We start from the raw sequence: 26584 nt of genomic DNA, 5'->3' as shown, positions 1-26584 counted from the left end.
ATCTAAATATCTTATCTTTACTCAAAATGTTTTGTTGCTGAGAAACCATTAAGACATTACACTGTCGAGTTCTGGTGGAGATGGTGGAGTAAGTAAACGCTGTGCTGGCCTCCTCCTCTCATGACCACATCAAAATTTCAACTAAACTACGGAACAACCATCATTGAGAATCGCCTAAAGTCTGGCTGAACAGAAGTTCTATAACTAAGGACGTACAGGAGAAGCCACATCCACACTGTTATTAAAAGGAAAAAAAAATTATTGGAATTATAGCTGCATTGTCTCATTAGATTGAACTTGGCTTGTTTACATCATGGTACAAATGGCTTATATCTCAAAAAGCTAGAAAAAGCAACCCTGTTATATATATATATATCATATATATATCATATATATGTCATATATATGATGTATATGTGTCAAATATTATCATATATATGACATATCAATGTTATATATTATCACATATATGTGACATATGATCATTTTATGGAAATTAATTCAATGTATATAGCTTCTATGTCTTTAAATTTTATCTCAACTTTTTTCAAACTTATCTGGTCTTTTTCACAATGTTCTGTTCTTAGACTCCCATCAAGAGGACAAGTATTTGGGGGGAAAAAAATTGAGCACAGGATCTGGCCCCTCCATCTAATTTTTCTCCTTACTTCAGCCATGATGAATTCTTTAATTCAGTTGTGTTAATTAAGCATGCTTCTGGGTCCTTATACAAAACCACTCTCACTGCCTGATAAACTTTTATCCCAGATATATGAATGCCTTTCTTCTTCATGACTTTAGATCACTGACGAGTTGTCACCACCTTAGACAGGACTTCCTTTAACCATCATGCCACCCCCCCGCTCTGTACGCTTATCTGGCTTCCTGGTCCTTCATCACACTTATCACTACCCGACATTATCTGATGTGTTATTTGTCTGTCTCCAACATTAGGATGTAATTCCCACAGGCCAAGGACTTTTTATTTATTGCTATATCCCCAACATCCAAAGCACCGGCACATAGTAGGTGCTCAACCAATATGGGTTGAATGGCTTTCCCATCATGAAGATTTAACAAAGAATGTTTCTATGTCTCCTCTTACCACTGTGATTGTGATAAATATAGTTACTTTACTATTCCTTTTCAGATTGCTCTATCACCTGGAATTCCTTGGGTGTCTATCTGCCCATTTGTTGCGTCTTCTGAGTCTCTCCCCCTTTCTCAAGACAGGTGCTGGGTTTGTGGAGCTTTAGACTTCCCTACCATGGTTAAATACTTTTATCTGCAACAGCTTTCACCTTGTGTGTGTTTTTGTGTGTGTGTGTGTGTTTTTAAGCTCAGGTTTGCCACCCAATTTGGTGGGAGTTCAAGTTCAGATTCAATACCAGCACACAGCACAGGTTTGGAGGCCTGGTTTTCCACAAGTATTTCCACACTCAGTCCGGGTGAGACTCTGTGACCAGGCAAAGTCCTTAGGTCTGGGGCTGACACTTCCAGACACTCCCTTTCCAACTTCTCACCTTCTCAAAGAGCCCAGGCCTTGTACATTAGCACACAGGGACTGATCTCCTGTCTCAGTCCAGATGCCTCAGCCCTGATACACTCTGACCCTTGGCATCAATTCCCACTCCTCTGACTTATAATCTTCACTTCCAACACCTCAAAGTGTTGCTTTTCTTGGTTTCACCATTGCTATATATTTAAAAAACAAACAAACAAACAAACAAAACTTCTGTTATACATTATCCAGTATTTCTTTTTCCTTTGGGTGAGGATAGCTTCCCACATCTGCTCAGTCAGCCATATTGGCTGGTGATACATGTGGAAATTATTTATTTTAGCATTTTTAAAGCAGTGCTACAGAAAGGTTTAATGCTCTTATATATCCAAAGGTATTTATACCTGGGCCCTCTATAGATGAGAAGCAATAGAAATTACATTCTTTAGGTTTCTAGACATTCTAATGTTTTACAGGAAACATTAGACATAATCTATTAATAAAGTCTGTTAGACAGTGACCTCATTATCCATTTCATTCTTTTTTAAAGTTTCTTCTTAGTATTGCATGTTTTATTTTCTTTTTAGCCTTATAGGAGAATTTTGTCAAATGGTAAATAACTATAAGCGTCACTTTTCAGTTAAGTACGTGTATTGGGAAGCCATTGTTTTTGCCAAGTTTTACTTCCTTTAATTCCATTTATAAGCCTGTATTGATTGAGCCCTAAGTATACTCCCAGGATGTGTCTACCAGGTGCTGTGGGCTGACTTTATTATTATCAAAAATAATTATCTTATTCTAAGACATATTTTTAGTTATCTTTCAAATTGAAATGCACAGACTTTAAATATACAGTTTGTTGTGTTTGGACAAATCCAGATATAAAACATTTCTCTCACTTCATAAAGTGCCTTTCTCCTATTTTATGCCTTTTATTTTAAATGTTGGTGTTTCATTTTTTTTGTGTTTTTTTCCTACCAGATATTAAGGCATCTCAGCTGAATTTTGAAAAGTCATCTAAGAAGCTTAGTTTTTTAAGTTCGTGTGATTTTCTGGATTCTACAGACAGAAACTACTTTGTGAAGTTATGCGCCAAACTCTCAGCTAAGAAAACACCAGTGGTAAGGACTAGATGGGGTGAAGGCAGAGCTGAGGGTTACATAGTGTCAGACGAAAAGGTGGTTTGATATTTTCAGTCTAATAAGTTTCACCAAAACTTTTCTCTGACTGTTGTCATCTGAAGGCAAGTTTCTTCACCTCTTTCGACACCTCCGAGAATAGAAATGGGTTCTAAAAACAGAATATTCAGTTTAGATATTTTTGGAGTACCTTTTCCCCAGGCTCCTCATCAAAACTCTGAAACTCAACTCTTCCGTTTATCAAGATAGCAAAGCACAATGGAATTAATGCTGTAAAATGTGTGTTTCCAGGGAAAACATGCTTTGTTGTTGGGGTATCATTTTTAGTGTTCTTATGCTGAGTCATCAAAGTAAGTCCATTCAAAAAATCCGTGTTTTATAACATAACAGTATTTCAACCGTTCATATAGCTTAGTCCAAACTCAGTTCTCTGAGAACTCAGACATCAGTATGCGCAGGAGTATTAAATACAGACTTGGCCCTGCATTCGAATCAAGTCGTGCTCATTTTCCATTTGTAATAGTTTTTAACGTGATGATCTGGGACTATGAAGAGATCTAAACCATTGCAATTGTCGCAGAAGCACTAGAACTTTCTCCTTGGATGTGTTTCCTTAAGGCCAGCCTGTTCTAAGCAAATAATCACATCATCTTCTAAAGTCAGAACCATAGGCAATGGTCAAAAGAATTAGACTGGGTACTTCAGACGCAAAGTCTCGGGCAGCAGTATATACGAGCATATACATTCTACTCTGGTTTAGTCCTAAGAGTGGGGTGTTCGAGGTGTAAGAAACAGATACCCATTCCAGTCAGCCTACGTGAGAGGTAGTTCCATTATGAAAAGTACACTGAGTAGATTCACAGTGTATCGTGAATGGTCATGAAGTGCAGACTGCTCAGAAACGGGCCCAGGATTAGAGATTGAGGTGCTTTCTCTGCCTCCCGGAGGTGTCAGGCTCCTTTCACCCCTGCTTCTCTTTCTTATGTATTTTGTTGTCTTCTCTCTGTCCTGGCTGGCCTCTTCCCTTCCCTGGGCTCCCCTCCCACATGATTTGAACTCACTGTCATGCACGCCAGCCCCAACTCTCCATGACCTCGTGGCTCTGTACCCACAATTCCCAGCAACATCTCTTTAATTCCTACTGCAGGAGGCAAGAGAATCTCATTGGCTCAGCTGGACTTTCCAAGCCATACCACACAGGTCATGTTAGACTGCTTGTCCAGTTTTCTGTGGCAAGGCCAAAGGCAGGGCCACTTGGCACAGATTATGGCTTCTTAGAAGGAGCAGTGGGTGGACTCTAAACATCTATAAATAGTATGAATTTGTACCATGATACTTGCGTGCGTATTTAACCAAAATAAATGAATTCTGCAGTCGTTCCCATCCACCAGGATCTGTGGGAAATCAAATATCAGCCCGTAGGAGGGGGATGGTGCCCATTCTTATAATTAAGCCCAAGAATCCTGAAATTGACACTATGCTGGAAAATTGGGGGAGTGTCTCCAGACCACCCTCAGTTTCATTCTGACCGGTGGCTCTGATATTCTCCATGTTCCCTCCATACTACTGGTCCGTTTGCTTAGCACTGACCCCCCTGAGATCTTGCCATACCCTGGGGGGCCCCCTACGCATTAGGAACCCATCAATGTCTGTCCCTCCAGTCCTGGGAAACTCAGCTCTTTCCCAGGTTAGTCTGCTGCTTTCTCTGTACTTGTCCTGTCCTTCTTGGATGGTATGGCTTTATGCTTCTTGGAGTGTAGACTTTCAGATATAAACTCCTCTTTAATCTCCCCTAGGGCGTGGCATATCCAGAATGTAAACTCCGGAACCCAACTCCTTAGCCACCTTTATTCCTTAATGATAAGTCTGTGCCCTGACCACCGGAACCAACTCATGCCCCATACACGCTGATGTGAAACACACACCGTTGATTTGCACCCCTCTGCCAGTTAATGGGTAGTCATGATTTATTTCAACGCGACCAACCTCATATTACCTGTTAGAAAACTTCCGGACCTGATTAAAGACAGTTTTTCTCTGGTCAAGGGTACTCAGGTACCCAGGAGTGGGAACAGAGGAACAGAAATGAAAAAAAAAAAAAGTCGCACCCTATGTTCTTAACAAGAATTCATCTGTAACATTCCAATGTAAAATTATTGAACAGTATGGAGAAATTGGAGAGGGAAGAATGTGATCAAAAGGCAATGTGAGTAGAAAGGGCCACCTTGGTGGTGGTGGGTGGGCGGTGAGGGGAGCCGGTATTACAGACCACCTGTTGTCCAAAACAGTTTCCTGAACTTTTACACACCGAGGGCCCCTCTTTTCCTACAGGCCACCGCCCTGAGAAATCGTTCAGCCCCATAATCCAGGGCGTCCTAGAGACGAGCACACCTGTTCTGTCCCGTGTTAGGCGGTTGGCAGTGACCGAGCGTGAAGGCAGTAATGCCCGAACCCCTTGCAGCCTTGAAGTTCTGGTCCCATTGCCTGTTGGTGCCGGTAGAGAGAGAGTGGAACAGAATAGTGTCATAGAAAAGCCAACAGATTCACGCTTCCGAAGTGAATGCGAATGTAATACGAAATTGCTGCTGTCGTATTTCTGGGGTGAATTTGCCTAAGTTATTTTCAGTGCCTCATTTTCTTTTAAAGATTATGAATTCAATGTTACTTTGAAATTTTAAGTATTTATCACATTTTAGGATATTTCATGAGCTATTAACTTTTTGCATAGCTGTTATAATACTGCAAAAGGAGCAACCTGCCCTTGTAAGATCACCACAACAGAAGCTTTATATTCCAGTGTTATGTTAGAGAACACAGATAACTTTTATACAGCATCTATAATCTGGAAAGGGGTTTCATGTAAATTATGTCATGTACCCCTCATTACACCCCTTACGAGAAGATATTTTCTTCATTTTACTTTCCCAACATAAGTTTCCATGTGTTTTTGGAACTTTTCGGTGGATTGAAGAAATTGCATTCTCTGTCAAAAATCTGTATCTTAAATTGTCCAAAAAAAAAGTGGAAATCTTTATGTTATTTTTGGTATCTTCACTGTAGATTGAATGTGTTCATATTTACCTTTGGAAACTATCCAGAGAGCCATTTGACAGTCGGACATAGTAGGAATTCCCATCGTCAGTGCTTTCTTGCTTCTGTTTCTCTGAGGCGCCCTTCCCGCTTACGCTGAAGACTGCATACTTCCTCTCCACTCAGACCCACCTTGGAACTCACTGTATCCATGAGGTCTTGCCGTCCAATCCGTCCATTCTAGCCTCCTACTCTTTCCGTGTGCGTAGTTTGCAAGTATGTGTATGCCAAGGTGTCATTACAAAATAATGAGGTTGGATTTGTGTGTGTGTTAAGGAAACCATTTCTATTCCCTGGTAGTCACCTGTGCACATGTCATAACTAGTTGGGTAAGTGTATATTTACATGTGTGTTTGGGTCTCTGTGTATTTCTAGTCTAGCTTGCTTCTGTCTACAGGACTCCGTGACCTGAGAGAAAATGCACCAACAGTGAGTTCCTGTGACAGTCTTGCCACCTACTGGGTGATCTTGTAAAAATCACGTATCTGCTATGAGATGTGAAATGGAGCTAATAATATCTACCTTACAGAGTTATTGTATCAAATGCATATGGGACATCTTTATAAAATGATTGACCATAAAATAAATGTTAGTTGTTGTTACGGTGATGATGGCTGGCAGGGAGGGGAGAGGGGCTCAGGCCTTCAGCTGTACACCTTAAACTTACACACAATGTTATATGTCAAGTATATCTCAGTAAAACAAAGGAATGATTGGTGTAAATTTAGGAAACAAGTGCATTTGGCAGGGTTATTAGATACAATGTCAATATTCAAAAATAAGTTAGATTTTTATATAACAGCGATAGTATAGTCCCTTCCCTTCTTCCATTCCCTCCGCTACCCCGACCCCCACCCCTCCCTTTCCTCTCACTCAGTCATCTGTCTCTACCCATCCTGAATGTGTTGAATTCCTACCATGTATGTGGGATCTAGATTTGCTTTTCAGTATAGAGCAGCAGGTATTGGTTTACAGCCCCTGTTCTAGACACTGCCCTTAGGGAATGTGTGGTCTGGTCGTGACACCCTCTGGTTTCCTCTCATGGGCAGGGCGAGGTCAGCGTATCTGTAGCCCCTCTTCTACTGCCTCTTCCTTTAAGTGGAAAATGGGTTGATGGAGCATGGAGACCCTCAGGATTACTGACTCCTCGTATACTGAGAGCTAGTTTTCGTTTCTCTTACCTAAAGTCAGTGGGGATTTACTCTAGGACCCAGCTGACTTGCCTTTGTTAGGGCGAAATGTCCAAGAATGTTATTCTTTGCTCTTCAAGTCTGAAGAAAACCTGCAACAACACTTTTCTTGCTTGTTACTCCAATAGTTTATCAATATGCAATGGTTTCTATGAATATGACCATAATTAATATGGGTTTAAATAATTTAATAAAATATTCATTTTTCTTATTTCCTCATTCCTTGCTTATACAATCCTTTGTTGCTTTATTTCTTCTGTTTTCATAGCTTAAAAGGTATTTTTCTGAATGACTCCCGAAGCACATTAATTTGAACATCTCTAAAAGACTCTTGGAGAACTGTAAATATAATTTTAATCAGCCTCACTTCTTACACACAATTTTCTTTTTAGGTTTGAGTAAAAAAATAGTGTACAGCTCCTTTTTTTGTTGTTGTTACCATCAAAAAAGTATATAACGAACACTATCCAATGAGAAGTTTTTATTTATACGACACTCACATATGCTATTGGTTACAGAAATCTAAGTTGTTGTGTTTTACTTGTCAGGTATTACTATGCTTCACTTTCAACCCAACCCCCTTTTGCATGGCTGGCTCCCTGGAAAGCACACAGGAAGGTTATAATGGCTCAGCGAAGATTCTTTGCTTTCTAGAAGAAGGTTGATTGTGTGAATTTCAGTTGTATCTCTTTCCTCAACAAGCTCCTCTGACCTTCTTAGGGGACCAAGTTACTGAAGCAGGCCAAGTTACTGAAAGCCAATTCTTTAGAAAAAAATTGCTGAATGACCAATTCATTCCAAGCCAATTTAGCAAATGTATGGGTGTAGCAGATAAGGCCGGTACGATTTTATAAAGTACCCAAGTGTGTGAAAGGCAGTGAGAAAGTGGATCTGTGGTGATAAAATATTGGACACCTACGTGGACTGCCTATTATTTCCTTTCAATACTAGGAGACAGTCAGCACAGGGAACTTGTCCAAGATTTCACAGCTTTGCAGTGTCTATTTTGACTCCAAACGAAAAGTACTTTCTTCTACTCAGGTGCATTTTTCAGTGCATGGTGTTCAGCACCATATTTATTAGCTGGAATAATACTGTGAAGAGATGCTTCTCTCCTCTACCACCTGGTTACCAAGTGGTATAATTCCTATAAGATTAGCAGTCTAAATGCTTTTTTTTTTCTTCTTCAAGATAATACATTGGTTTCCTATTATTCTCTGAAGGTGACCAATTAATTTTAAAATATCATTTATGATATTGATCTATGCATATCATATGGAAGGGTATCCACCCATTGCATTTTTTATCCTCATTGAAACAGCCTCCCTTTCGCCAGTGAGAGCCTCTTCAGGTGGCTCCCAGGTCCTTTTAGCATGAGCCGTGTAGCCTCTGATAGCCATCTTGCTGTCTGGTATGACGAGAGTCCTTGCTCTTTGGTTCATTTCCTTCCAGACCTGGAAATCAGTCTTTTCTCCAAGAAGCCTTCTTTCTTTAAGTGGGAGATAGTAGCACAAGAACACACGTTGCCAGGATAGCTCATTGCTAGTGGGGAGATCATTGTTTCTACGCCTTTTCTGTGGATAGACGAAATGTTTCATGAGTTCAAGTTAATATCTCCAATTCGGATACAAGACTTTGGGATTTTTTACTCAGCTTCTTCTCTATTACATATTTTTCCCTCCACACTGAGAATCCTGATTCTGAAAGTCATAGGAGATGATAGAATAACAATATCTCATTAAATTTCTCGTTTGTTTTATCACATTACCCACAGAAAAGTCTCCGAATACCAATACTAATATTACCAGCACCCTGTATAAAAACTGAAAACAGTTTTCAAAAAACTGAGGGCAAATGTTCTCCCCCATTATTTATGGTTGTATTATAGCTACACTGTCAGAGCATATAGTCATTATATACCCTTCCTTTTAACTCTTCCTTTGTCTTACTTTTCAAATCTGTAGATACTAAATACTCATTATTAGGTGTAACTCTCTAGTTGTTCTGTTATCTAAGCTTATTCTCTAGTAGATACAGAAAGGGCTATGGGAACAATATTTCCTGAACTCTTACCTGTTATTAATAGTCTGGTTTACTGTTATACTCTGTAGTTGAATTGTAGTTTTTATTATCCATCCTATTTCCTTATTTTGGTATACTTTGTCAAGGATTTGTACTTTGGATCTTGGGCTACCTTGAATATTTGTTATTTTCTCTTGAATCTTTTTTGTTTGTTTGTTTCATTTTGTTTTGTTTTTTAAAGCTTATAAGAGTTTCTTTGAACCAAACTGACTACGATTGTTGGGAAGCAAAATCTCAACGGATTGAGAACATGGTCTCTCTTGAATCTTTTTAACCTCTTTCTTCTTTCTGTTTTGAATGTTTCCTCCATTCACTTTCTGTTTATCTTAAGGCATTGTTTGTTTCATTTATTCACTCTTGTAGTCCATCCAGTTTGGTTTTTGTTTCTAAAGTGATTTTTATCCCTTGTATTGCTAAGTCTTTGCTGAGTTCTATCACCTCATTTCTGAGTTTGTAAAATTGTAATTTATTTGTTCCTTAATGTTTCGTGTCATTTTCTTAATGTCTTAGTTTATTTTTAAGTAGTGGACTATAGACTTTATCTGTTCTATGAGCAAGCTTTCATTGTATATAGAGGTGTTATTCTCCTTATTTTCTTTTTTCTCATAATAACTTTGCATGGAGTTTGACCAGAAAATTTCTCATTTTTATGTGAAATTATTTTTCTCAAGCTTATAGAAAGCAGCATGGTTCCTTCAAATTGTGTTAAAATATAAAATAGCTTCCTTTTTGAGATTCCCTGACTCTTTTCCCTCCCCCACTTTGGACTACATTTTCTCTTTCCTTTGTCTCTATTGACTCTGTCCTAATTAATTTTTATTGTACTCCCATCAGCTTTTCTTCAGTGAGAGACCCTGCCTTAGAAGGGACCCCCACTGGATCAGTTTCAAGAATTCCCAGTAGATCCAGCTTCTTCAGGACTTACTATGGACCCCTTATTCCTACCCACTATTGGAGTGGGGACAGCCCCTCACATATTTCAGCTGTGGTTCTCATATTGTCCTGCTTTGCTTTCCAGTGAATGCTTTAGAACTGTTTTGGGGTTTTCCTGTTCTCGGGTCTTGTAGTCACCCTGTTGCTTCCTTCGCTTCCTCTTGCTTAAAAACTGATACCGTGACACTTTTGTGGCTATTATCACCTGTGTTGGGGGGCTTGAGGGGATACCTGGTCACCTAGTTTTCTTATAAATGTTTTGATATGTCTTCTATTTTACTATATAGTTGCTATATCTGTTTTTATGCGGGGATTCTGGAAGATCTAAAAACTATGCTTCTACTACCTCTCTTATCTTCCCAGTGATGATATAATTGAAACCAAGCATCGGTATAAGAAAAAACATAAGGACAGTATAACGCGAAATCATAACAGTCAACATATATACAAGTATAGAGTGATTCGAGAAAAAAATAACAAATTAGCATGAGAATAGGACAGCCAATTTGGTCAATATGTAGTAATTTTATAGTAATATGAAACAATGTACACGTATAGATGGAGTTATTGAAGTGTATAGTTTTAAAATGGTGAAATTTAAAGAGTTTGTACCTTTCTTCCTTTTTTGTCCCATCCAACAGGTACGTTTCCTCTTCCTGCTTACCCAGACCATAGAGCCTAATGGTCAGGGAACCAGTATAATGGTCTCAGCAATCAAATATCCGCCTGAGAGCCTGTGTTCAATGAGTGCATGTGTCAGCTCTCATGGGTCATGGTTTCTAAGGGACAATTTCAAAAGCTTGACCTCGAATTTCTCAAGCTAGCCACAACTGACCGCAAATTCTAGTGCAGATGTATGAAGAATAGTAAACATCATTCACTGTTTATACAGTACCCCTTAGCTGCTTTGTGCTGAGTTGTGTGTGCATGTGCAGGGGACAAGGAATGACCAAAGGGACTTCTGGTCTCCAGGGTATGACTTGTTTCCCAGAGAGCTCACTGTGCCAATCCCGCCATCACTGCAGAGCAGGGCCATTCCTGCAGCTGAGTTTTGGCACTGCAAAAATGTTTTTAGAATCACATCAACTTAATCCTTAAAACTTGATTCTTAAAAAAGTCTCCCAAAGGACATGCCAACTCTTGAAACGACGCTGGCCTGGAGTTGTGGGCCAACCACCATAGCTATGGCGTGGAGCTTTTCTTTGGCGTACTTGTTTGTTATTTCCTGTGTGATTTTAAGTGAATATCAACTAATAGAGGAGCCTGGTAATGACGCTCAAATCAGAACAGTCAGGTTTAGTTCAGATTAAGTTACTGCAAGCAAAGGTTAGTGTATTGTAAATACATTTGCTGTTTATTTAAATGTTATTATAAACCCCTTTATCAATGAATAGTCTTTTATGTAAAATAAATAAACCCTTGCCAGTTTATGTTTTCTGTAAAGTAAAAATTTTAGATATTAGGTTGGCTTACAGTGAAGAAATCCAGGACATGGGCAGTTGCTACACAGGACCCAGTCCATCAGGGAATGTGTGTAAACACATGTTATACTATTTATAAACAGCATGTGCTATGCTTTTTCTCCTTCTTAAATCACCTTTTGCCACCAGATTATAAACCTTTTGAATGCAGACACTGTGTCTTTAAATCTTTGTATCTCCATCAAATGCTTGCTAAGGATATAATGACGGTGAGAGTGATATTGGTGAAACACCAGAGAAAGACCTCCTAGTCTGACTTATTTCAGTATCATATTTAAACACTGTTGGATATATTCAATCAGTTGGTTATCTGTGCTGGGAAGATCTGGGAAGACTAAAAACACGATAATAATCTGGACCCTTGAGAGATACTCTCATTAGAAAGATAAAAAATATATATACACATGTAAGGTTAATAAAAAATTGCCACATTATTATTTAGATGTCATATAAAATTTATGTATTAAATTGCAGTCTTCATAAAAGTATTTTGATTTTGCTTATAAAGTTTCCACTGAACAAATAGCAGTTGTTTTTTTGGCCTATATATTCTTCCTTTTTCTTCCCACATATTTGGCAATCTCAAGTAAGAAGAGAATGATTATAGCTATTTTAATCATCTGACGTCTTTTTAACATCAGTATAATTTTCTGGTGCTATTTCTTGCCTAGGAAATAAATTCCTTGGAGAGGCAGTATAACACAGCCCGACAGGCCCTAATGGGAAAGACACCTCTTCATCACGCACTTCTGTTCCAAAGGTAGCGATTTATCACATTTATTTATAGCTGAGCATCTTTAGATTGATTTTCCAGTATCCAAATATAGCAGATGAATCCCAAATCATCAACATAAACGGACCTCTGTGCTAAAATGGGCCTAGTGATTCAAAATAAAAAAAGCCATTTAAAAGTGCTTTACATTACAGTTCTTTTCTATTGTCTGTAATTTTAAGCTATCTGTTGAAAACCTTTAACCTATGTAAATAATGTTTTGTCTATTTGTCTACCATATGTGAAAAAAGGTGCGGTTAATTGTCCCCATATTGGTAGGCGATCTTTGGATAGACTGATGTGGTAAGACAGGCTGTATGGTACATACAAAGTTCTACTGGAGGATCTGGAAGGTTCTTGGCCAGGAGATACTGGAAAATCAATCTAAAGATGCAGTGTCCCTCAAAGCAGCTAAAGCTGGGGCTTTGTGACCTCTGACCAGCAATGCCTATTAAAACACTGTAAACAGAGAACCTAAGCAGTTTTAAACATGAGCTCCAACTGGGTCCTATAGGACAGATAGATGCTTTTAATTTGCATGCATTTATATGCAACTGGGCTACTTAGCACATAGCAACTCTATTTAGCAAGTCTGGGGTGAATAGCCTGTAGGATTTATTCATTTGCTAAAAATAGTTAATGATTCTTTCAAGTCACTCTGGGAAAACAGGCTAGTATGGATGAAAAAAGAATATTTCATACTTAAGTTCAGTTGAAAGTATAATATTAGAATTTTGAGAAATATTTTATTCTGGTATTATTTCAAAACATTCGATTATTTTAAAATGGAAAATACCTATCTCAATTTTTGTAGCAGTTAATATATTGCTGGAACTCACATATCAAATGGAGTAGAGTTTACAATAGAATACATACTAATCAGTAGGAAGAAATTTCTCTATATTAATGGTTTAATGGATAAGGAACACTTACAACAATACAGATTTGCTTAATCTATGAATTAGAATGTAATAATGCCAGTGTCTTAGACAAGATCTGAGTTGAATGTTTATGAGTGGGTACATTATTCCAAATAGATTTTATTGGCATTAGTATTTATGTGGGATGTAATGTTCAGTATTTAGGTATTGCATGTGTGTGTGCTTGGTATTATTTCAAAATTCTTTGGATTTTTGTTGTTGTTGTTGTTGTTGTTATTTCTAATTTCAGAGGTGCAGTACCAGCACCAATCATCAATGGGGTACATTATTTCACAGCTTTAGAACTAGAGAAAAGTTTGGAGCTTTGTGAAGATTCTTTTAAAACTCCCTTTGGAAGATATTCTGAAAAGAGGTGAGTTGAATTTTGTTGGATAAAATTGGTTGTTTTCTGCGGGTTAGTCAAGATCATAGCCCTCATCCTTGGGCTCCAGACAAATCCTAAAACTGGGAAGCAGAACCCCATCTCCCAGCATTGAATTTGAAGGGAGTATGCTGGCCCTCCGGAAAGGGCACAGGCATATAACCAAGGTTCATACAATTGGAAGCTTCTCTCTGGGATTCTGAAGCTTCCCTCTGGGACTCTCAATCTTGAGGGGCAGTTAGCAATGATTCAAGTCACCAGTGGTGAAACGATCAGAAATCCACTGTGCAGTGAAAGCAATGATGTCTATCAGTCTCTCCTGCATCACGACTCAGCTGTGTTCTTGCTGCCTAGCTTCCCTTTCTTCCTGTCCAGAGCTTAACCCTGCTTCTCTAGTTTTCCATTAAGTCTATAAACTAACTAACCAATAGCTTTTCAATAACTCCCTTTTTAACACTTACATTAGCCCGAGTTGGTGTCTGTAATTTGCAATCTCATTAGTACGATGCTATATTTCAAAGAGTGTACCAGCTGATGTCCAATATATAAAAGGCCATTTCTGGGTCCCAGTGCTTAAGATGTTGAAGTGTGGGTCAGAAGCTGAATATGTATAAGTTGAGGACTCCATAGAGGCCACAGTAGACCCTCCACTATTAATGTTACTGCTTGGCTTTTGCGGGCATTCTCCTACGTCTGTTTCTACTTCAGCTGTGCCTGCCACAGTTGGCCATCTCTCTGCAGGCCTTGAATCCACACTTCCCAAGCAAATATCTGGCTGGTTGGGTCAATCGCCATCTACTAATAGGGTGCCACTCGTGAGTGGAGATCTCTGCATAGGTAAGAGGCTGGTCTATAGATTGGTTGCCTCTGTGTCAAGTACCCATCCTTTATCTAATCATCTGTGGCCAGAGCAGTGACAGAGAAGCAAGTAAAGAACTCTTCAGAAGGGGTCTGTGAGTTTGGTAGTCTCTCTGGAGTGTCTGAATACATGGCAACCTAATAGACAGAAATGTGATGGAAGAAAGTACACTAAATAATTAACAGTGGATATTCTTCTAGAATTATCAGTTACTTTTCTTTATCATTTTCTGCAACTTCTAAATTGTCTACACAGGCTATACTGGGGGTGCCAAAAAAAATCTATACATATGACTTGTATTCATCCTTTGTTATCGGTATGTATTAAGTATTACAATTTTAATACAGTTTTTTCCTTTCCTAAAATGTGTATACATTTTTGGCACCCTCTGTATATTTCTGATTTTTATATTTTAAAAGACTATTAAAAATCCATGGAAATTTGATGAAATATTCAAAAAATGGGGAAAAGTTTTCTTTTAGATACAGTGAAGTTTCTCATATCACTCTATATGTTACAATTTTTTTTAGATAAGTTATAGAGTTAAATTCAAATCAGGGCCTATGATCAAATGCATTAAAAGTCAGATACAAATGTATGTCCAGCATAATGTAAGTCTAAAAATATTCATGTGTATGTACAGAAAAATAAAACACTAAAAAGAAATATACCAAAATTGTATCAGTTATTATCTTCTTGTGATGGGATTATGGCCAATTTTAATGTTCTTTGTTCTTCCCCATATTTTCAGCAGTAAGCACTTTATGATTTTTGAAGTATTAGTGTAACTTGAAGACGTTATTTTAAAAGTCTGCCAGAGCAAAGGGGTATTTGATGAGGCTGATGTGTCATAATGAGAGTGACCATTTAAAAAATGACTAATGCTTTCCTTCATTTCTGAGTTTTATTGTTGAAACACTTTGGGTTTCCTTCAGCAATTTGATGATAAAAAATAGCTGTCCCTTCTAGATGGTCCATCCAAGTCTGAACAGTTCACTAGATAGTATAGACTCTAGCATCATGGTGAGCTAACTAGCGTTCTGTGACAGTGTCAGAACTGTGGGTCTCTGAGGATTTCTTCCAGCTCTGACTTTGTAGTACAGTAAGGTAGGTTGATGGGAACACAGTGAGAAAGAGCCTGTCTTAGTTCAGGCTCCTTTAACAAATTACTGTAGGCTGAGTGGCATCACTAACAGGCAATTATTTCTCATGGCTCTGGAAGCTAAGTCTGAGATTCGGAGACCAAATACGAGACCAAAACACATGTGTTAACAAGTTGAATTGTGTCCCTCCGACATTGGAATCTCAATCCCCTAAGAATGTGACTTTATTTGGAAATAGGATCATCGGAGGTGTAATTATTTAAGAGGAGGTCATGCTGGAGTAGAGTGAATCCCAAATTTAATTTGATTGGTGTCCATATAAAAAGGGGATATTTGGATACAGACACACACACAGGGAGAGAGCGTGGGGTGATCCAGAAGCCCAGGAACACCAAATATTGCCAGCAAACCCCCAGAAGCCTGGGGAAAAGCCTGGAACAGATTCTCTCTCTCAGCCCTCAGAAGGAACCAACCCTGCCGACACACTGATCTCAGACTCTGAGACTCCAGAGCTGTGAGACAATAAGTTGCAACCACTCAGCTCATGGTACTTTGTTATGGCAAACCTAGCAAATTAATACAATACCTATTAGCAAAAACCCATTGAAATGTTTCTTGCCATTTTTTTTCTGTATTCCCTTCAACATACTATATTTATATCACTGGAGATTTGGCCATGAAAATCTATTGGATTACTGTTTTTCACTAAAAGAAGGAAGAACAACATCTTTATGCGTCTAGAGTTTGGAATAAAAGATCTAGCCCATAAAACTTAAATACATCTAAGACTGTATTTAGGGGGACTCAATCTAGCTCTATTTCTAGAGAGAAGATCCCAAGCTTGGGTTAATGAGGGCACTTTTCCATTGCAGGGGGTAGAGGGAAGAGTTGTTCAGTCCCTGGAAAATCCAGATGTGGGCAGCCTTGGTCTCAGTTTATACTTCTCTAGGAAGTGCTTTCTGGGCGAGCTCAGTAACCCTCTGTGGTGGAGGAAGAGATTGGGAAACAAGGTCTTTAGGAGCATGGGCATTCTACCTGAAAGGGGTAGCATTCTGTGAGCGCTCCCAAAATCTGTTGTCTAGAAAAAAAAGACAGACTCAAGAACTCAGTCCAAGGTGGTAAGGAAGAGGGATCTCCTCCGTCAAGCAAGCAAATCGACTTGTCTGTCAGCTGATAACAAGAGTCAAAACTTCTCAGCAGAACACGGAGTGCAGGGAGGTTGCCCCTGCTGGACTCCCTCTGGCTGGGACTGTCAATGCCATCTAGCCCTTGCTAGAGTTGATAGGAAGCTCAGGTCCAGCGGGAGGCAGGTGTCCACGCTCAGCTGTTTGGGAGCTTTGCAGAGCCGGGTCTGGATTCCAGCCATGAACTGCCACCCAAGTGCTGCAGCCTCTGTTTGCCATTCAAAGAGAACACTGACACTGCGTTAGGGCCCACACTGGACATGTCACCCTCAGCCTGCGTGTACCACCCACTGCATTTCCTCCTGGGCCACGGACAGGCCCAGATAGCTAATTGGACTGTGTTTCCATTGATACAGCCCTGGACTCCTGAGGACACGTCATTAAGACTTTCTTCTGCCCTTTTCATCTTAGCTTCAGTCTCAATGGCACCTTGGTAGACATAGACACCCTCATTTAAGTGACAGGCTTTGTCTTGAATAGACTCAGTTTCCATCAGCCTTTGCTACTGCCCAATAGGAATTTAAGTTGCATGTGGAATGGGAACAAGTTAAAGGTCAAGTTAACTTGACCCTAGAAATTTTTTTTGTTTGTTTTCTTTTTTGGCTGAGATAGGAATCATTGCATGGAACTATAGAGAAGAAAGAATAATCACAACCACCTCCCAGGCTCTGCAGTAAACAATTATCTATTAATTTTCAGCATTTTTAATCAATCTTTGGCTAGATCATGAAAAGACATAACTATGAGGCCAAAACTTAATATAATTAAAACTGACAGTGAAAAGTAGAGCTCTAACGACACCGTTTAGGAGGTGGAGGTGGAAAGTCAATATATATCATCTGTTGTTGATGGAACAAGAAATGGAGATTTTAACTATGATACATGGAGATATAGATCTGACAGATGGAGAAACTGAAAATAGTGATAAAGCTATTTGGGGGGAGGAAAAGTACGGGAAGTGTTATTAAGTGAGCTAAATCCTTCCCAGTCATAGCAGAAATCCATGTCTATCAAAGATATGTTTAAAGCTGATAAATCAATAAACGTCAGTAGCATATTATTTAGAAATAAGAAGATTATTGTCAGGCCATCTAAAACAGACATAATTAAAAATGGTTGGCTCTCAGGAAAGTAAAATGGGGTGATTATTGCTTTTTATTTTAAGCTCCTGTATAATATGACTTAGTTTTAACTACGTTTATATTGTAGATTGATTAAAGTGTTAATGAAATGTTTTTGGAGAAATGAGAAAAATCACGGAAGATAAATATATTTTGATGATACAAGTATTTGAAGTTCCTCTAGGTCCAAAACAAAATTAAAAGGGACACAGTAAGCTCTTTAAAATACAGCAAAAGAGTTGACATGCCACCTATAAAGCATTCACACAAATCGATGTGGAAAACACGAAGATCCTCAGAAGGTAAATGAGGAAATGATGTAAACAGTTCACAAAATAGGGGAGAAGAGCTAATTCATGAATACAGGAAATGATGTGCCATCTTGCTGTGACCAAAGCTCAGCTACTTAGGTGCTCTCAGGATGAGCTACCAGGTGGGAAGCAGGTGAATCCCAGAGGAGAGCGACCTGGAGGAAGGAGGTATACTGGCCCAGACCCTGGAACTTCAGGCGCCCCAACATTATCCTAAAAGGGGGATGAAGTCCCATTCCCAATGTGTGGTCCAGATCAGGCCCCCTAACATGCTTTCATTTTCTCTCTCCTTGAAATAATAGCAGGAACGGCTGTATATACTGTGTTTCCCCGAAAATAAGACCTAGCCGGACAATCAGCTCTAATGCATCTTTTGGAGCAAAAATTAATGAAAGATCCAGTATTATATTATATTATATTATATTATATTATATTATATTATACCCGGTCTTATATTATAGTACAATAAGACTGGTTATATTAATTTTTGCTCCAAAAGACACATTAGAGCTGATTGTCTGGCTAGGTCTTATTTTCAGGGAAACACAGTATTAGGTTGGTGCAAAAGTAATTGTGGTTTAAAAGGTTAGTAATTGCAAAAACTGCAATTACTTTTGCACCAACCTACTAAATCGCACTTGATTCTCGAGTCCTAGAAATGAGAACCTGTGCCTTTCTCATCTTGTTCTACACTCCAGCACCTACTTTTCACGATACCTTGCTCTTAGTAAGTATTCAGTTGTTTTGTGTAATGGATGAGAAGTTTATGGTCATATGTACGGTACTTAATATGTCCGTGGCTCTATAGGTTTTGCTACAAATACTAATGAAAACTTCAGCTCAACAGAGACGTGTTCACATAACCCACTGAAGTCACAGGCATAGGTCGTATGACCATTAGTAGTTCTGCATCTCACAGATATTATTCATTTTTGTATTTTCTGCAGCTTGGATTCCCAGGTTCCTATGAAATATTCTGCAGTGTTTCAGACTTGTCTATGGCCAAATGAATTGCCTTTTAAACCTCAAGAGCACAGCATTTATTCATCCCCAGGATCAGAAATAAGTGACAGTAGGGAGGACCAGGTCCTAAAAGGTATGAGTCGTTTTACATATGGTTCTCCTATAAATAGCAATGTTGTAATTATATGTATTGCCCATCGTTTTTCTGTTACTGATTTTTTAAACTAAATGAGTGTTTTAAGTCAGAATCTCTCCTCGTAGGAAGGGTGGGCTATTTGTCTCCCACTGTTATAGATGAGAAACAAAGTTCAGAAAGGTCAGGAGTGTGCCCCGGGTCACTTAGCTACTTAGAGTGGACTCTGCTGCTCTGCCCCCGTGACCCCACGACCTATATGGAAAAGAAGCACAGACGGTTTCAGGTCGCTGGCCAGTCTTGCTCTGGGAGTCTGGCAGTATCTTGATGGTGTTAGGTTTGAAGGATCGGCCACAGTCCCCCTAATGTGCCCCCTTTTTGTCCTCTGCTGCCCAGCACACGTGTGAATGCGTATCTTCGGGCACAGAAAGAAGAGTCATTGCATTTTTGTCTCTGGGCTCAGTGGCAATGTTCAGAAATGACCGTGAGTAAAGACCATGACCAGTGGGAAGAGACTGAAGGACTAGAAGTGAACGTGAGCAAAGGAGAAAGTTACCCAGTGTTGGGATGGAAGGTTGGGCTCTGTGAGCAATTGATAGAGGAATGACTAAACTGGGGGGAATTCTCTAGGACACAGAGGCCAGGAGGGAGCCGCCATTTGTAGCCTGAGGCGGGGCGGGATGTTCTGCCTGAGCCCAAAAACGGACGTGAGGCCGCCCTGCTTCCTCACGTGACCAGGGGAACCAGAAGGAGAATATAGACTTGTTAGGTTGCCAAGGACAAGTGGATGGCATCTCCAGAAGGAAGAGGTTTCTAAAGCAGGCCCATCTTCTAACCCATTCAAAGGTGGACTCCCTCTTCAGCTGTAGTTATATTCAGAATAGCTGGCTGAGATAAGGTATTTTCAAGGATTTTACTCATGAGGGAGAACACAAGCAATAAAGATTAGAGTCCCAAGACCAAAGGTCCAGGGGATAAGCCCAGATTCTCATGTGGACACTTTATGTCATCTTACAGGAGTGGGGAGTATCCCAGGAACCCCTTAAAGACTATGACGTGCCACTCTAGGGCCTGAGGGAACCCAGGGGCCCAGAGAAGACATGTCAACATGGCCCATCATATGTGCCGAGACCCTTCCCATCTCATTTTCTCTCCTCTGCCTGTGTCCTTCCTTAAGTGGGGTACTAAGTCAAAACTGCATTCCGAACATAGTATGGCCAGAGCAAGTCGGGCTTGTTACCTGTGGGGCGGTACAGAGGAAGGAACACTGGATTGGAAATCAGAAGGTCTGGGTTCTGGTTTCATTCCTACTATTGTCTGGCTGCCCAGTGTTGGGCAAATCAGTTAATGTCTGATTTGGGAATAATAACATCTGCCCTACAGTAATATAGTAATATTCTATTTTCTCCTCTATCATGCTGTAATACATGTATATTATAATGTAACATAATAATATAGGACCAGACGAGATGAGTATGCTGTAACTAAGAAATAAAGTGCTACATTGATCCCTACTAGATATGATCAGTGTACATCTTTATACACATAGCAGAAGAATGAGAGTTCCTGCAGGGATGGATTCTGGAGACTTGTGTTGTTCCTTTGAATGGGCCGTGTTTTTGTTTCTTTATATGCCTTGTGATGTTTTGTTGAAAGTTGGGCATTTGAAAAAGGAGCCCCCTCTCCAAGTCTGCAGACTGGCTCTGTGCCGGGAAAGACCTTGACAACTTAGCAGGGCAGGTGCCGAGCCTAAGATCCGCCCAGCATGACGGCTTAGGGTCTTGTCGGTCCTTTTCTGGGCATGCACTTTCCCAGGGCCTGTGTGTGTGTGTGTGTGCTTTTTTCCAATTTCTCAGTATACACAGGTGCTTTTTAAAAATAGCCTCATTTCCCTAAGAGGCGGCTGTGCGTCTGGCGCCCCCTTGTGGTTTTCATGAGCCCTGCCCACTGCTCCCTGTGGCTTCCCTAGTCTGAAGTCCCAGCTGTGCCTCTTTTGGCCATCTGGACCCAGATCACAGAGAAACCAATCAGGCAGCCCCCGGACAGGTGAGAACATTGCTCTACTCCCTGGTTCACAGGAGGGAACTGGAGACCAGGCCTCCTTTCCTCTAAGCTGCCCCAGAGGTGGGAGGTGAGGCATAAGTGAGTAAAAACAACTTGGTATTTTCTATTGTTTTTAATGTGGCTTTCTTTTGATTGGGCATTCACTTGCTTGCTGTAGGTCTTTGACTGATTTTCAGAGTGCCTATAAAGTTATTTTGGCTAGTCTCTAGTTCTGTGTTTAATGTGTCTGGGGGGGAACAGGGGCCTGGATCTTTCTAGTCTGCCCCCTTGCTGACATCCTTCTGTGGTTTTCTGATCAGTTGCATAACACTGCTGGCTCTGGATCAGTTAAACTCCCATATCTTTTTCACATGAACTGAAAAACCAGGTTTCTGTCATACAATATATGAATACTTGATTTTTTTTTATATAAATGAAATTTGTATTTTCATCTTTTTATCATTTTGGTTTCAACCCGACATTCTAGCTTGATTAGATCATTTTGGGTGTTGGTTCATCTTCCATATTTACAACTTTATAGATCTCTATAAAACTAGCAAGGATGTCACTTATATTTTTGTCATGGTCACTGTCAACGCTAGGACCCAGAATTTGGCCAAGAGTAACGTCCTGTGACAAGTCTCTGGAGACTCAATTCCAGGGAAAATCTACCTGGTATGTGATTTCCCACTCATGTCTCTCTGTGTGTTTACATGACAAACTTTGATAAGTGCCTTATAGAAATCGAGAATAAATTATGCCAGTGGTATTTTCTGACTCAGAGATCCGCAATCTGTCTGTAAAGGATCAGACAGTAAATTATATTTGGCTTTATGAGTCACATGGACTCTTGCAACTTCTCAAACCTTACCATGGTAGTGTGAGAGCAGCCATAGACAATAGACAAATAAAGAGGCATGGGCTGGGTTCATTAAACTTAACTTACTAAAACAGGCTGCAGACCAGATTTGGCCTATGGGCTACAGTTTGTTGACCCCTGCCTAAGTAAAAGGGAAATTAAATTAATTTGAAATACTTTTTCTTCACAAATCCTTCCCAACACTTATTCCTCACTACAGTATTTTCTAAATACACAAACCATTTCTTTAATAAACTTGAATTTGCTAAGGTTTAAAGTCGGGTGTACAGGTTTGTAATTCTTTATTGCCATTTTTTAAATGGCAATATCATTTGTCTCCAGTATTTTTCTCCCTGTCAGTGAATTCCCAAAGACCAGACTTTCTAAAAGTATTTCTGTTAGTTAGGCACCTTGGAATGTAACTTACAGGGGTGTGGAAACGTGAACTGATTGAGAAAGGAGGCCCAGCTTTCTTCTCTCTTCTTTCTTCATCAGGGTCCTTATTCTCTTAAGATGCTTTTGTTACCCTTTCCAGTTTAAAAAATATACATCAGTGGTGAAAAAAAAAGAAGCAAACAAGGAGGAGCTTTTTCTTTTCTTGGTTTTTTTTTTTTTTTTTTTTTTTTTGATCCTCTGTGAACATGGTATCTTCTCAAGGAGTGTGCCATTTTGTCTGAATATGCCCAAAAACATCCATTTTTGCCTTTAACATTTTGGATTGCTTCAGTTTGCCCAGTAGATGGATGGATTCTTTCTGAGCTTATAATGTAGGTCACTCCATTTTTCTCATTCCCGTTAGAATCCTCTGCTTCACTTTCCCAATCCCTACTACACTGCTTTCTCCCCAGTGAGAATTCAGCTCCCTCTATGACCACCATGCTTCTACCTTCAGTCTCTATCCAAACTCCTCTTGCTTAAAATAGTCCTCCGAGGAACCTAGCTCCATGAATGTCTCCGTCCTGGGTGTCTTCATCCTGTTTGAATAGAGCAACCTTAGAAGGCATTAGATGACATTTCTCTTGTAAGGACTCTTCAGGGTACGTACGTGTGTGTGTGTGTGTGTGTGTGTGTGTGTGTGTGTGTACACTAAGTGTACTTATGTATGATTGTGAAAGAATATAGGCATTTTTACAGAAAGTATGAACACTATAGAAGAGCAGCATGGGAACTTCTTGCTGTAACAGCATTCTGGTCATTGCATAGGTCTACACAAACCAAGCCTTGTCCAACCAGTCATATAACGTATTCTGAACCTCATCCCCTATTTGTCTTGTTTGGATGTCACTGATTCCTTAAAGTTTATTACGAATGAATTCTAAATATTATTCTGGTGCTTACATCATGCACTGCTTATTGTCTTAGTTTAGTGTAGCAAGGGGCTAACTGTATGTACTGAATCTTTTTTTCTTAATGTTTTATAGAACCACATAAAACGTCACATCTATTTGCAAAAGGGTCTCTCCAATACAGAAGACACCAGATGTCAGTTGTCAGTAGCCCAGGTTCCAACACCAAACCCACCCTTCCTCCAATCCCTCAGGGCCGCAAGTATAACAGTGTTTGAGATTTGATCTTAACATGGAAAACTCGCTCTGATCATGCGCAGTGCCTCTGTCTGACCTGGCCATGGATCTGGGCTGTTTCTCACACAATCAACTACCTGCAAAAAAAAAAAAAAAAAAAAAAAAAAAAAGTTCTGTATGCCTTAATTCTCTCAATCAATTTCTTTTGTGATTCTCTGAATAGTATCTTTTTTATGTAGGTTATTCTTAGCTTGTAGACATGCAATTTCATTTTTTCCCATAGCTGTTAATGATTTTTCCAGCTGCTTCCTGCTCTGAAATATCAGATGACAAAATCTGCCTGGATCTCTGCATTGCTAAGTGCCTAGTGATTTTTGGATATATCCAACTGGAATCGTGCTCTTGAAATTTCAGTGTGTCCATTTATATAACTTTAGTGTATACCCTAGGGAATTGAAATATTTTATCCTTCTGCTTTTGAAAAGATTGTAGAGTTCCATTTGACTGTGACCAACATGGTATCAACTGCATCTCTCAAAGGGAATTAATTAATGTAATTTTTCATGGTTCTTGACTAGCTTTAGCAGTATGAAGGCTAAAGAGTATCAGATATTTTTTACTTTTCCCCATTTCCACACTCACCCAGCATTAATAAGGTATCGTTTCCCCCTTTCCCACCCTGTAAAAAAAGTGTCAAAATCAGCCAGGATTTGGAAAAATTCAACAACATCCTCGACCAATAGGATTTAATTGACTTTTATAGAACATTCTATCTAGTAACCGCCCAATAAACGTTTTTTTTCAAGTGCTCATGGGACATTTACCAAGGCAGACCATGTCCTGGGCCATGAAAGAAACCTTAACAAATTTAAAAGAATTGAAATCATACAAAGTATGTTCTCTGACCAAAATGTAATCAAACTAGAATAGCGGAAAGATAACAGGAAAGTCCCAAAACATCTGGAAACTAAACAAGACACTCCTGAATAATCCATGGGCCTGTGAAGAAGTCTCAAGGGAATTAAAAAATATATAGAACGGAACAAAAATGAAAATACCATATCAAAATTTGTGGGATGCAGCTAAAATGGTACTGAAAGTGAAGCTTATAGCACTAAGTGCATACATTAGAAGAGACGGATCTTAACCGCCTCACTCAAGAACCTAGAAAAAGAGCAAAATAAACCCAAAACAAGCAGAAGAAATTAATAAAGATGAGAGAAAAAAATCCAATAAAAATGAAAACAAAAATAATAGAGAAAAATCAATAAAACAAAAAGGTAGTTCTTTGAAAAGATCAATAAAATTGACAACTTCTCTTTGGTAAGCTGATAAAAAAAAAAAGAAAAAAAGAAAAAACACAATTACCAATGTTAGAAATGAAGTAATAGATGAAACTACCTACTCTGCAGACATCGAAAGGATAATCAGAGACTACTACTAATAATTCTACATACATAAATTTGACAACTTTGATTAAATGGACCAATTCCTCAAAAACACACACTACCACAACTCACCCAATATGGGACAGGTAACAACCTTATAAATATATTAAAGAAATTAAAGAATTAAGTTGAATTAAAGAATTCATAATTGAATTCTGAAGAACAAATCTCCAGGCCCAGATGCTTTCACTGGAGAGTTCTATCAAATGTTTACAGAAGAATTCACATCAGTTCTATGTAGTCTCTTCCAGAAAATAGCAGAAGGAATACTTCCCAAATTATTTTATGAGGCCAATATTATCCTGATCCCAAAATCAGACTTTCTTTCCAAAGAAAGAAAACTGCAGAATACTATTACTCATGAGTATAGAAGCAAAAATTCTTAACAAATATAAGCAAATAAAATTCAGCAGTATGTAAGAAGAATTATACTCCATGGCCAAGTGGGGTTTAACCCAAGGATGCAAGGTTGGTTCAGTAGTTTAAATCAATCGATGTTATCCACCATAATAACATGCCAAACAAGAAAAATCGATCATATCAATCGATGCAGAAAAAGCATTTGACAAAGTCCAACATCCATTTATGATAAAAATTTAGGCATAGAGGATACCTTCCTCAACTTGATAAAGACTTTGATGCATATGCCTCTATCCCTAAACAATATATACTTTCGTTCACCATGATTTTCAACTTCATATTATACAGATCTCCTCAACCTAGGATGGGGTTGCATCCTGATAAACCCATTTTAAGTTGAAAACATCGTAAGTTGAAAATGCATTTTTCAGTACCCCTGTCCTATGGAACATCATAGCTTAGCCTAGACAGTTTCTACAGGATGCATGTCACTTTTGCACCATCGTAAGATTGAAAAATTGTAAGTCAAAAAACCGTGGTAAGTCGGGGACCATCTGTACTGTATATATTCAGCAATTAACTTTTTTCTTAACATTATATTTGTGGGATTAATCCGTGTAGATTGTGCTGTTTTTGTTTTAGATTTATCCCTGCTGTATAATATGCTACTATAATACTATACCACAATTTATCCACTTTCCTGTTAATGAATGCTAAATTTGTTTTTCTTTTTTCTACTATGAAGGATACAGCTAAAAACATTCTTGTGTAGGAGTTGAATTGCTGTGTTATAGGTACACAAATCTTAACTGTGCCGATATTGCTACGTTGGTTACTCTAATATGCCCTCACCAACATTTTTCCACATCTTCACCAACAAGTGGAATTGGCAATCTTTTTATTGCTAATCCAATCACTATTGACGTAAATTCATTGTAGTGTTTAATTTGAATTTCTCCAATTACTACTAAAGTTGAATAATTTTTTATAAGATTATTGGCCACTTATGTCTTGCCTATTTATGTTTTACCTTGTTTTAAATTAGATTTTTTAAATCAATTTGCAGGATTTATTTGTATATTTTGGTTATTAATTCTTTGTTAACTATGTGTATTGCAGATGTCTTTTCCAAGGCTGTGTCTTATCTTTTCACCTTTTAAAATATTATCTATTAATGAATAAAAGTT

General features: G+C 38.9%; 1 protein-coding gene across 1 annotated transcript in view; it reads left to right on the top strand.

The window, feature by feature from the left end:
* LRGUK (leucine rich repeats and guanylate kinase domain containing) overlaps nt 1-23744 on the top strand; it is a 97649-nt gene extending 73905 nt beyond the window's left edge. Inside the window, exons 16-20 of the mRNA XM_019750963.2 lie at nt 2483-2622; nt 12088-12176; nt 13359-13481; nt 19016-19164; nt 23488-23744. Of these exons, the coding sequence (XP_019606522.2) occupies nt 2483-2622; nt 12088-12176; nt 13359-13481; nt 19016-19164; nt 23488-23630 (644 nt within the window). The 3' untranslated portion in view covers nt 23631-23744. The remainder of the gene's footprint in view (nt 1-2482; nt 2623-12087; nt 12177-13358; nt 13482-19015; nt 19165-23487) is intronic.
* The last annotated feature ends 2840 nt before the right edge of the window (nt 23745-26584 follow it).

This window comes from Rhinolophus sinicus, linkage group LG11 (genome assembly GCF_036562045.2).
Source record: "Rhinolophus sinicus isolate RSC01 linkage group LG11, ASM3656204v1, whole genome shotgun sequence".
In the NCBI taxonomy this organism is placed as follows: Eukaryota; Metazoa; Chordata; class Mammalia; order Chiroptera; family Rhinolophidae; genus Rhinolophus; species Rhinolophus sinicus.
Note: the sequence above shows the minus strand (reverse complement) of the source record. Positions and strands in the feature narration are given on the sequence as shown.